Source organism: Mixophyes fleayi, chromosome 3 (assembly GCF_038048845.1).
Source record: "Mixophyes fleayi isolate aMixFle1 chromosome 3, aMixFle1.hap1, whole genome shotgun sequence".
Lineage (NCBI taxonomy): Eukaryota > Metazoa > Chordata > Amphibia > Anura > Limnodynastidae > Mixophyes > Mixophyes fleayi.
In genome coordinates this window covers 147,284,835-147,298,127 of record NC_134404.1, presented here as the reverse complement: position 1 = coordinate 147,298,127, position 13,293 = coordinate 147,284,835, and the positions used below count along the sequence as shown (strand labels likewise).

The 13,293-nt window shown below is 41.8% G+C and overlaps 1 protein-coding gene across 1 annotated transcript in view; it reads left to right on the top strand.

The window, feature by feature from the left end:
• COL21A1 (collagen type XXI alpha 1 chain) overlaps window positions 1-13,293 on the top strand; it is a 196,824-nt gene that overhangs the window by 109,805 nt on the left and 73,726 nt on the right. The window contains exon 10 of the mRNA XM_075202519.1: window positions 5,167-5,229. Within this exon, the coding sequence (XP_075058620.1) occupies window positions 5,167-5,229 (63 nt within the window). The remainder of the gene's footprint in view (window positions 1-5,166; window positions 5,230-13,293) is intronic.

Below are 13,293 nucleotides of genomic sequence, written 5' to 3'. Positions count from 1 at the left end.
AGACCTTCGAGAGAGTGGCAACGTGATTTAGGAGTTTTGTGGAAGACAGTGTGTGGGGATGTTTGCACCACAATCTCGGGCAAACAGTTGTATGCAATCAAAGCCTTTGCAGTGTGACAAGGCAGCTGGTCTGGCAAACATGTAGACATTTTGGATATGCACTCCACATTCTTCCCGCTTCTCTGCTAGAAGTTCCATTGCAGCTTGCATGGCTGGTGTCAGCAAGATGGGGACTTTTCTCCGTCATTTTCCTCTGATTTCAATGTGAGTGAAGTGCCAGCAGAGCTTCCTCTCAACCTCGGTATGGGCTAGGGCCACATCTTCGTGGAGATCCGAAGTGTCTCTTGAGGAGAAGGTAGTCAGCAACATTTTGGAAACTTCCCTTCTTCGACTGAACAAGGTCACCTATGCCAGGATGACTTTTTCAAGCAATGCCCAGTGATTAATCAATAGTCCACTTCGGTATTCTTGCAGCGTCCCATCGAGGTACAAGTGCATCTTTTTAAAGGAAAGAGCTGAGGCATGTTCCACTTGGACTCCTTAAGAGTTTTCAGATCAGCTCATTCCATCTCTCCTCATATATTCTCCTGAAGTTTTGTGTGTTTTCAACCACAGCAGTGCAGCCCTCCATCATGGCTCGGCATTCCACAATCCTCGCAATCTTTTGCAGGCCATGCTCGACCTTGAGTGCCAGCAAGGGTGTCTTAAATGTACCTGTCTCTTCCTCTTAGCCAGCTACCAGCTTCACAGCGTCTACTACGTGCATAAAGTTCAATGGGTTGGTAAAGGCTTCCATCCTCTCTAAAGGGGTAGCTCTTCTGGCCTGTAGCAGTAACCTGCCCATTTCTTTAAGCTTCTGATGGATGTACTCATGCCTGCCAACATCTGAACCGACCCATTGGAAGAGATGCTGCGGTGGTCATTTTTGACTGCGAGCAAGATTTCATCCTGGGTCATGTCACTCAAGAGCTTCCAAATGCCACCGCTGTAGTCAAGTGGAACAGGCTGAGCAAAGGCGTACAGTGACTGGATTCTATTTTTGCCAGGTGTGGGCTTGTTGTCCCCTTGGTTTAGCTTACAAGTCTTTAAGTGTCGTCACAGGTATTTCCTTGCAAACAAGCCCTGGCAGGCTGCACATTGCATGAAGCCTTCAGCATCCATCTCTTTGCCTGGAAGTTTGTATGGGGCCAGAACGTCATGTCCTATACTTAGTACCCCAGCGTTGTGTGCTAAGTTGCCCCTATTGCGAAGATGTGCCAAGTGCATGAACCTTTATTTTGAGTGCTTGGGGAATTGCATGACCCGGGCTACTTCAGTCTGATTGCGGTGAACCTGCTCCATGCTCCGGAGAGGGTTTCCTCACAATACTGGCAGTACTGCTTTTTGTATATATAAGCCCTGGAGCCATCACTGTTACTGGACATCATTTGGACAGACACCACATCGTCTCTCCGACCCTCTGTGTTTAAGACACTGCTGCCAGCAGGTTGGGAATGGACCTGCGTGGAACACATCAATGGGTACCTGCACTTTGGTCCACTTACTCCCAGGGCCGGTGCTAGGGTCCATGGCGCCCTAGGCATTTTTACAAAATCGGCGCCCCCCCCCCGCGTGCGCAAAAATCGGCTCCCTCCTCCCCCCTCACCCCGTCTTTCCTTACCTTGTCTCACCACCGCCGCCTCTCTGCTCCGTCTCCTCCCCTCCACTCACTGACACTAGTGAGTGGAGGGGAGGAGACGGAGCAGAGAGGCGGCGGTGGTGAGCAATAGCCTCTTCCCCCCTCCCCGTGCAGCTGAATGCTGTGCGGCGGCCGTGACAGGTATGGTCAGCGGTCGCCGCACAGTTTTAAAGTCATTTAACATTCTGTGGCGCCCTCCAGAGCCCGGCGCCCTAGGCAAGTGCCTAACCTTGCCTAATGGGAGCGCCGGGCCTGCTTACTCCACTGCTGGTGTCTGAAGAGCTCTCCTCTGAAGCCGCATGTTCCACATATGCTCAATCAGATTGAGATCTGGGGAATTTGGGGGCCAAGTCAACACCTTGAAGTCTTTGACATGTTCCTCAAGCCATTCATGTACAATTTTTCTAGTGTGACACATGTTTGATATATGGACTTTGTTCTAATAAAGGTGCATTTAACATTACACTAGTTTGACAAGATCTTCACATGACAATTTTGTGCTGATGGACAACTCTGCTCCTTCCACTTTCAAACTATCAGTCTGTAGTTTCCTATTTGCCTCATTTTCTATTACATTGACCTTTTTACATAAAACCCTGCAATCACTAACTTAATGACACAACAGTTTAATCTCCTTAAATACTTCGGGCTTTATTTGGAGTTGAACGCAGTTTTGCAGCCCAAATATAGATGTAAAATGTGGGCTGCAAAACCACATCTGAGATATGCCAGTCATCATTGTCAGCTTGATGATAATAGCTGGTGTTTTAAGTGTATTTTAAAAAAGAAAATAATAAAAAGCCCATCCTAGACCCTCTACCCCTCCAAACATTGAAAGAAAGCAGCAGTTTTCATAGCCAGGGCTGGTTACAGATATTGCAGGGGTACAAATAGCATGGAATTCCACCTCAAAAACCACAACCAGCACAACTATAATTGGGCTGCTCCAACTACAACAGGGAAATCCGCAGTGTGTAGTCCCCTCCATCTTAGTTGAGTTCAGCCACAACCTGTAGCGCATGGGACAGAATTACACAATCAGAGCAGCCGGGCAGCACACTGTCCCTGCCTGTCACGGCTGGACGGAGCTGCACATACTGTGCAGCCGTCGGCAGCCTAAAATGTTAGAAAGGGGCGGGGCCTAAATCCCCCCCCTAAATCGCCCCGGGTAAAGTAGTTTTCTAGATCCGCCCCTGATGCTGCCACATGTAGAACTATAAGTGCTAGCATACCGATGGATACCAAAGTGATTGATAAGCCTGGGGCCTGTCCACAAGTAACCAATCAGAGTGGCTTTTCACGTTCTAGGCATTGAAAGCCAAACACATTGGGAGATTGAATGAGTCTTTATTAAATAAAGGACATGGTATTTATGTGTATGTTTTCTTAGTATTTTACTATGGGACACTACAGGTCCCTGTGGGCCATGTATGCCAGGGCATACTGGCACTTGTAGATCTACACAATATAGTTTGTTAATTTATTTATGCATTTATTTTTAACACTGCGTAGATCATCAGCACAGAGATACACCTAAATACAGGCTTAACTGGAAATACGGCCTAGTCAGTATAGGTCACAACTCCAGCGGGGTATGCCACACTTGCAGTAAAACAAACAGGAATACTAATCCTCCGAGTTGGACTAAACTGGATACAGGTTGTTCTCTGCCTACTCACTTGAGATCTAAAGATATGCCAAATTTGCCAACTCTTTCGGAATGTCCGGAAGACTCCCGAAATTCAGGTAGGTCTTCTGGACTCTTGGGAGAGCGGGCAAGTATCACGCATATGGAACTCACTCATCAAAATGATGCGATTCACAGTGAATAGCATTATTTTGGTCCCGCCCCTGTGACAAAACGACATTTTGTAGCGAGGGGCAGGGCCAAAATGACGCGATTGCACGTGCACCGCCCCTTCCACCCTCCAGCCATGCCCCCTGACCGCGATCTCCAGGAATTGCCTTTTCAAAGGGTGGCAAGTATGAGATATGCAGGAGATTACTAACAAAAATTCACTTGGGTCTAGTAAGAAACAGTTTAGAATCAAATGAGGTATTCTTATATAATTCTAATTAATGCTAGACATGTGTTACAAAATCATTAATGCTTATTTATAATTAAAATATAGTGTTAATCACACATACAAACAGTATTATGTTGATTTTGTGAGCGATCTAAGAGACATAAAATTTGGAATTGTCTAGAATGTAGAAGTTGTCTAAATAATAATAATAGCAGTAATAGTCGTATAATTGTTATTTATATTATATGTCATTATTTATATATCCTATCCTTTTTTTTCTCACATGTTCATATTAATTCAGAATCTCCTCCCCCACAGAACTATTGTAGTTACTGGAAAAAAGCACTGATACAAGGTTAAAATGATTGCAGCCATTTGTCATTGCAGTTACTAGGTTGCTTCACAACCACATCAAGAAGAGAACCTTTTTGGAAATGCTTAATGGGTAGCTAATAACTATTTGGAAAATCCAAAGAGCACATTTGTTTTCCAAGGATCACTCAGTGGAATAGGAAAAGATTTGTTTATATGCCAAAAACAATGCTGCAAAATAGCCAACAAAAAAAAACACTAACAAAACTGTTACACATAATTTTATTGATGAGAAAGTAAAATATGTTATCTGTAGTTATAAAGTTAAAAATTTTAACATCAGTTGCACAGTGCTGTACATACTGATTGGTGGCAACCCGTCCCATAGAAACATAGAAGCAGAGAATTTGACGGCAGATAAACTGCTTGGCCCATGTAGTCTTTCCATTGTTTTATTAGCCTATGGTAACCGCAAACCCTATTTGATTCTTTAATCTTTGTAAGGATACCCTTACGTCTATCCCAAGCATGTTTAAATTGCTCTCCTGTGTTAGCCTCTACTTATCGACTACCCTTTCTGTGAAGCAGTTTTTCCTGAAATTTCCTCTGATCCTACTTCCCTCCGGTTTCAGTGCATGCTATACAGCTTTCCACTATTGTAACTAAAAGTTCTTAGTTGCCTGGACAATTCAAAAATTGGGTCGCAAGTACAATAATAATACCTTCGGAATACTAGACAAGCCAGGGGTCAGACACACAACATTCTACTAGTTGGGGTTAAGGAGGTGTATAGAAGTATAAAGGTTTTCCACATAATAGATGTTTATCACATGGTATTCAGTATTTAGAACTATGACATGTTACATGTAAATAGAACTTTAACATGGTTATCTTGCATCTTTTCATATGATTATGTTGAAACTGAAAACATGGAGTGAATGATTGTGTACAAACTAGAGACTAGAGTAGCTCATTTTCTTTACAATATCCCTGGGCTTGAAGCCAGGGACTTTGCTCCTTCAGGGGGTTCCATACGTCCTGAGGGTGATAGGCTACAAATTAATTGCAAACAGTTTTTGTTGCTTTTCTTTTTTGAGTATTTTCAGTCTAGTTTAAAATATAATATAACATATATCTGTCTTTTAATAGGGGGATTCTGGACGGCCTGGTAATCCTGGATCCCCTGGACAACCTGGTCCAGATGGTAAGCCTGTGAGTACTATAATGTTGTTATACATATGCACAGTAAATGTTTTCTCTTGTTTATACCATACAGTACGTGCACACATGTACCCACATATATTATAGATGTTGGAAAAATAGATAATACTGTTGTTGTATTCTCGGTGGGACTGTTAAAATGAATACTTGTTTAAATTGAAAACATATGAAACTCATTGCTTACAACCATATAAACTTTGAGAGGGATACTTTGTCTCTTAGGGTCATTTTATTTATTATTATGGTCTTTTTTGTGTCTTTGGCAGGTTATCAGAAACATAAAAATCTTCATATTTGTCTTTTTATCTGGCATTTTTATTAACTGTTTTCCCTGAATGATTTTTGTATATCTGTTATTTTGCAAGAATTCACTGGGATAAATCTACTAAGGTGTCCTTCTCCCAGATATTTTCCCCAGGATTCCCCTGTTCCTTTTACGGGCCTGGCCAAAGAACAGGTGTGGGAGGATGTGTGTGTCATGAGATTGTGATTGGTCCTCCTTGCTTAATTAAGTATTGAGGATCATTTAGAACAAGTAAATAAGTACAGCACAGTAAAAAAAAAAACTCTGCCTTTGCATACTTATAATATTATTGTGTCTGCTTTTGCTCTTTGTATCTACTTTTGCTCACTAAGAAAGGTTTACTGCTCATTAATGCTGCTGGAACTTTGGCTGCTTTTATAATTGCCTACCCTCTTCTCCTCCAAACGTTCTGCTTTCTAGGCCTCTGTGTCTCTTTCCTGGTTTTCCTTATACCTTTCATACATGTAGTGTTTCCCGCATCCTACATCTCCTCTCCCACTATGTCTTGAGGTACCATAAGTCTCTGTCCAAGGACCGCTATTATTTTCACTCTATAGACCCACCCTTGGTGACTCTTTTGACTGTATCACAATGCCGATACTCAAATTTATGTATCTATTGACAACTAAAATACTTATTCAAAACAAAGTTGTCCCTATTTCATATATCCACTTCTACTAATATTGACTATTTCTCCATTAATCATATCAAGTGCATCCTTACACCCACATTTCAGACTTGCTGTCTAGGTATAATCTTTAATGCAAGCCTCTTTTTTATTCTGCATAGGAAATCCCTGACCCCATCTTGCTATTTTCACCTACTGTACGCAAAGTATGCTCTTTTCTGACATAACTTTTTCACTTTTTCAACACTATTAACTGGTCTTCCCTCCAGCTTCTCCACTTCAATCCATGAATTCTGCAGCCATCTCATCCACTAAACATCGTCTGCAGCCACATACTGGCACCCCTTACACTAGCTTCCTCTATCATCCAAGAGAATACTGAAACCTCTATCATTAACATATAAGAATAGGCAGCCTAATTTTTTATATTTTTTTGTTGCCAAATTTAAATTACATCTGGAAGGCACCTGAAATGATATAAAACCGCAAACAAGTCAAGTGCTTTATCAGACAAGGTAAAAATCAGAAATGCACTTAAAATCTGATGAACAAGGCAACAGAACATTTACAAGCTGTTCCCTATTGCAAACTCTTCTTTTAAAAGTACAGATAGTCCTTCAATAGTTTTTAACTTAAAATTTAGATACTGCATGAGCCACATTTATTCCAACCTGCCATATCTGGTTTATTTTAGATAGATACTGTATATCCCTAGGGCCCACATTATCTTTCAAATGTCTTATTCTTTTGTAAATAAAAAGGGGTCATCTCCCAAAATTATTTGCAGTAAAAGGTTAATCTTAAATATACTCCAATTGTATCTAATAATTGTTTTAATTAATTTGTAGTCTTTATTAAATGTGGAAATAAAACTCATATTAAACTCATTATTTACAGTAGTTTTCTGATTGCTCAATAACAATTTCCTGTACACAGCACCACAAACATTTTGACACTATTAAAGAAGTCTAAATCATATGCATTTTCTAGAAACCTATTGATAAAAAATGTGCATATTGTTCATAGGTCTCTATGTTTGTGAAATTGTATATCAGTTTGAAGAAATATATATATGAATATGTGTTTGGTGCACAGGATATTTAAAAGAGCAAAAGGGCAGTTTCCTTTACAAACTTAAAGGAATTCCATTAATTTGGTTGGGCTGTGCCCCCAATAGCCTAAGCTGCCATTAAATTTGTTCCTTGTTGCCCTGGCTAGATGATGGGTATTAGCAAACAATGCCAGAATGCCCCCTTTCCTCCGACTACATGGGTGTTAAACACAGTCTCACATGTGGGCAGACTCTAGTGTAGGATGTGGTGCAGTGGAAATAATACCTGACACCAGGCCATCTCATTTAAAAAACAAACAAACATGAAATTCCAAGTTCATTGAACTCCTCTCTTCCTCCTGCACATGTTTGCAAACCGGTATACCATTTTAAACACTAGTCTCCTCCTGCACGTTTTCTTCAGTAGAGGTTATTGCTATCTCCCTTCATCACCCTCCTATACATCATTAGGGCTCACAGTTACCAGGATAAGCGTTTAGAACTAATGTTATAGAGGTCTTCACCTTTAGCAGCCATCTTTCCAATAGAACTTTATGCGCTCTCAGGTACTTAGATGTCCCCAGGTCTTAAGCTCTAGCGTAGTAAAAGTTCATCCTTGGCGGCCATAGTGCAGCTAGACATAGGAGGCAGTAAACAGGATGATAGCAGGTAGTCAGAAGAAAGCCGAGGTCAGGGGTCCATTGCTGATAATGTGGTCAGAAACAGGCCAAAGGTCGGGACTTGAAGTGTGCAAGAATATCTAAATAACAAGCCAGAGGTCAGGCTAATCAGCATGCAATCGGAGTCCAAACAGGCCAAGGGTCATACACAGAATTCAATCAGAAATCAGAGAACTAAACAAAGCAGGTCAGCAATCTACAGCACAGAACGCTATAACCGGCAGGGAGGCCAAGTCCTCCCTACCTTAAATACTGGTATTGCCCAATCAGCAGTCAGAGCAGCAAGATTAATCACAGGAGGCTGCTTAATTAATCCAACACAGGAGACTCCTTAATTATTGAATGAGGCTGTCTATTAAATGAATGAAACAAGAGGCTGCCTAATTCTACTAATGTGCACGCGGCCAATAGTGCAGGATGTGAGGTTGTGGGACAGATTGAGGAAGCATCCTGCTCATAGCCCTGGTGACAGCTGGGACACAGCAAGCAAGGCCAGAAAGCGAGCTGCAGCTCTTAACACACAGTACTTGTAAATTCACAGCATGTTGAATACCAGCCGCTGCTGCTGGGAGAAGTAGTTCAACAGACTTTTAACAGGCTTCCTGATTTAATTCAGCTTTCCCGATCACAGCTGTGCAGACTGACACCTCACAGAACCTCAGGATCCCACTCTCCAGGAACTCTCTCCTTTGTGAAAGGCAAACATTCCCTCATCTAGGGACGCCTCAGCCATGCAATCTTCTCCTCTTTTAAAGCCACACTCCCAAAGCCCCACTGCACCGTCACGGTATGGAGACACTTTACCAGGGGGCTACTCCATGAGAATACCTGTAGGAAGGGGCTCTCCAGACTTTTCTCATACACATCCTTGTGAAGCCAACACTGTCTGTCTGTTTTGGTGATGTTGCTTCTGGGATAACCCTGAAGGTGGGGATCCATATGCTGGTACCTTGCTGTGAACTATTGGGGCTTTCCTCCTCTCATTTTATACACTGGCCTTCTTGACATCTGCTTTCCATATATTGGGGCACCCCAGGCTATAGGGAGCCCCCTGTGGTGCTTCCTATGATTATAACTGCAAGCATCCCCATCTATGTGGTCCTTAACATGCCCCTAGGGCACCCTCCTCCTTTTATCCATTGGACCCTTGTGTGAAAATCTTGACTTCCTAGTGGAGTTTAAATTACATGGCCTCATGGCATCCGCTGTGCACCCACTCTGGTTATTACCTCTCCAGAGGCTCTTCAAATTTATGACCCCTGGCACTGGCTGCACACACCAGTCCCCGCCGTGGACCCGGGACCACCATCCTTTTTCAAACTTGGGTCCCGGTTTGAACAAGCTCCACCCGAGTCTCTTTTAAGAGACGTAGCCATGTGACCACAGCTATAGCCGATTCTGGAGATTTCCTATCACGTGGCAAAGCTCTGCCCTACTATGTGAGGCAGTAGCCTCACTACTGTACACATCCCCCATGGTGACCTTATCTACCGTCCTCCCAAGACGGTCAGAAGCATTAGTGCTATATGCGTTACAACATTTTTTAAGAAAGCAAACAGGTTGAATTTTGATGCACCCTCCAAAAGGGTTTAAAATTGGATTTTCAATTGGAAGCTATATATGCTCCAAGGTTCAAACAAATTACTTGCCACACAGATATTTACAATGAAAGACGATGCAACTACATCATGCCTGTAACTCATACTAAAGATCTAGCACCTCACCTACTGTTTCAATGGGCAGACTGAACACCGGCAGATGTGGTCATGTGACCAAGTTCAAGGATAGGCGGGCATGTGTGTGCACTCCTGAAAACCAGAATGGAGACTATCAGGAGCAGGAAGCACTGGCGCTGCCTAGGAGGTGCTGCCTGGTGGCAAATCCCAGAGAGTGCCGGAACGTCTGGCGTGTGACATTTAGTTTCTAGAGAATGTAGTCCAGGCAAACATTAAACATAAAGGAAATGTATTATTTTGTGCACCTTCATAAAAACAATTGCTTGAATGAAGTGAATCATCATATCTGAGTGCTTTTGCCTTACAAATGTATTTATACAACTAATAGTGTTCCAAACCGTGGTGGATAAAAGCATCATCTGATTTTCTGACTGTGGAAGAAAAATCTCTCTAAATCAAACATACTTTTTCCCACATAAAGTTTTGCTTGTATTAATTATTTATGAATGTTTTAAGCTGTAGTTACAGTTAATCCACTCTCTATATAAAAAGAACTGTAAAAGGAAAGTATTAGGCTCTTTTTTTTATAACTGGAAATAAAACGTCAATTTAGAACTATAAGTTTTGCCAACAACAAGAAGGAAAACCCCTTTTGCACTTCAGGAAATTTTCGATGTTACACGATTGGTTGCCAGTATACAGTACATTTAGCAACATAATTAGAAATGTTTCTAGTCAAAAACCATGCTGATTCCACTAATATGCCTTAAATGTGTTGTTAATACTGGTGATATTACAGTTATCCTGTTTTTATCTTTGCTTTGATGGGATTCATACTACTTGTTTGTGTATAATATAGCACATTGATACATGCATGTACTACTTGGTTGATACTTAGATTTAATATATATGAATCTATTTTATGATCATTAGTTATGTCTGTATGCATTGAAACATTACGGAATACCTGGCAACCATATAAAGTACTATGTTTAGACCTATGATTAATACTATGTATCATATATTGAGAATCACATGTGAAACCCTTGTTTGCATAGATATGTTGTTGTAGTATGCCCAGCATGACATCTATTTGGTGCTGTCCTAAGGTTGACCACCTGGCTCTAGCTCAGTCTCTTGCATCCTAGGTGAATGTGGGTTAAGGTAGGCAGACAAAAGCTCCGCAAGTAGGTGTGTGGAATAGATGACTATCACAAGTGAACCCTTTTTGACTTCCCAGGCTGCTGTGGCCATTCCTTGGACTTACCAGGATTTGTTATGAAATTTTTTCCAGGAGCTGACACATCTCAATGTATATTTAGTATTTCCCAGTTTGCTCCTCTTCTCCTGCGCTGTGGTTTTTTTGGGTAACTAATTAATATTTTCTACTAAAACCAACTGCAAGAAATCCCCATAACAATGTCTACTAACTGGACTGGGTGATTACATTGACTTGGATGCTTGAGATCACCCACCTAGATCTTACATGTGACTCTCAAAGCATGTACCCCTGCACTCAACATCCACTGTAATAAGGGTCAGCTGCACTCAGAGCTCTCTTTCTCTCTGAGGTGAAACATACTGCATACTCCTTCCTTTTTCCTTTTTGTCACACAGTCAGGAGCTCCATTTTCATGGGTGGGAATCACTCCCTAACAAACCACACAGCAGACTCTCAGGGGTATATTTACTAAACTGCGGTTTTAAAAAGTGCAACCAATCAGATTCTAGCTGTCATTTTGTAGAATGTACAAAATAAATAATAACTTGAATCTGATTGGTTGCTATAGGCAACTTCTCCATTTTTCAAACCCGCAGTTCAGTAAATATACCCCTTAGACACACCTCTACTGTATATTAACCTCTGATCACTGACAGCACTCTTATATGGAAGAGTTTCTCATAATCAGTAAGCAAATGGCACCAAAATCGAATGGAAACTGCTAGAATGGCGAATATTATTTCACTGGAGGAATACCAGAACAACTCTTTGAAACATCCCCAAGAGCCACACACCTAAATAGAAATCAGCTGGCAAAGGATTTGGCGAAAAGCTAATGCCTATAAGAATAGGTAGAAGCAATACAAAATAATAGATGTTTCAGAATCAGTGCCACATAGTAAGCTACTGAATTTGTCAATCAAGCTACTCCACCAACTTGGATTTATTGCCAAACATCTGCCACTGTTTGCGTAGAGACAGCTTAGAGAGTTCGTCCCCCCCCAGAGGCGGAAGACTCCAGGCTACGCCTGATCAATGAAAAGATATTAAGTGAGTGGACTTCTGGAAACAGCTTGGCTTGGGGAATGGTGCTTCAAACAGCTTGGAACAGAGAAAGCAGCTTTTCAAACAACTAAACCTGGGGAAAGACCCTTTAAAAGAGTTTGGCCCAGTGGAGTGAGAAATGCTATATATTATATCAAAATTTCAAGGGGGGGGGGGAAGCTCCTGTCCTCCCCAACTGATACCTTTGATTTTGATCCTTTACATATGAGATAACAAAGATAGGAATGGAAATCATTTGTGTTTACTATGTATCTCTCCTTTTAGCTCAGTTTTCAGCTGTGAGTTAGTATTTCTGCTTTCAAAAACAAGTGAGGAGGTCAGTCCCTCATGAAGATTATGAATATCATCTAAATTGAGCTCCAGGAGGTCTGACCAGATCCCAGGGCCCAGCTTAGAATCACCAGCACCTGGATCTTACTGAGCTCTGCTGTGGTGCCTCATGGACACTTCAGGATTAATTAGAAATAGGGCCACCGCTACTTCAATGGGCACTCTAGTCAGTGCCTGGACCCAATACTCAGAAATAGCATCTCCAGCCTTGTTGTTTTTTACCTCAGCAGGTGAAGCCAGCCTCCTTTGCTCCTCAAAGTGGTATTGTGCAGCTTGGCTATGACATAATTTTCAAGTGATACACTCCCAGTTCATCACCACATGAAGGATCAGCTGCTTCCATCTGCTTCTCCATGTCATCAGCCGGTGCTTCATGTGTGGGCACCAGGACATTTTGTCACTCATTCAGTGTTTTAGGAACCTTCAACCTATGTTCACCCAATGGCATCACTGGACCCTATTAGAAACCTTCCAGAACTGCTGGGAGCACAAAGCACCATTTGAACCCAAACTTCATTCAAAATGTTACCTTCAGCGTTTGTACCAGAAGGGGTGAGCAGCAAACTACAGAACATTTATATTTTATACAGATTACCCTGTTGCACCTGTTTTAGTTTACTAATTGTGTCCATCTGCCACATTGGCATGAACAATAGTGTAGTGCTATGTGCAAATGTTTAGCCCTGACCAGCTGTCGAAGTGGAAATTTAGAAGTGGCGGTATGGAAAATGTAATGGGAAGGTACTCTGTATGGACAAAAGTATTTGGCCACACCTGTTTAATTATTGAATTGCGGTGTTTCAATCAGACCCGTTGCCAGAGGTGTATAAAATCAAGCACCTAGCTATGCAGTCTCCATTTGCAAATAATTGAGAGTCATTTTTAAAATAAGTCATTTTGAAGAGCTCAGTGACTTCAAGCATGGTACTGTGATAGGATGCCACTTTTGCAATAAGATGGTCCGTGAAATTTCATCCCTGCTAGATATTCCACGGTCAAATGTAAGTGATATTATTAGAATGTGGAAACGTTTAGGAACAACAGCAACTCAGCCACGAAGCAGAAGACTCAGCCACAAAGTGGGGTCAATGACTGCTAA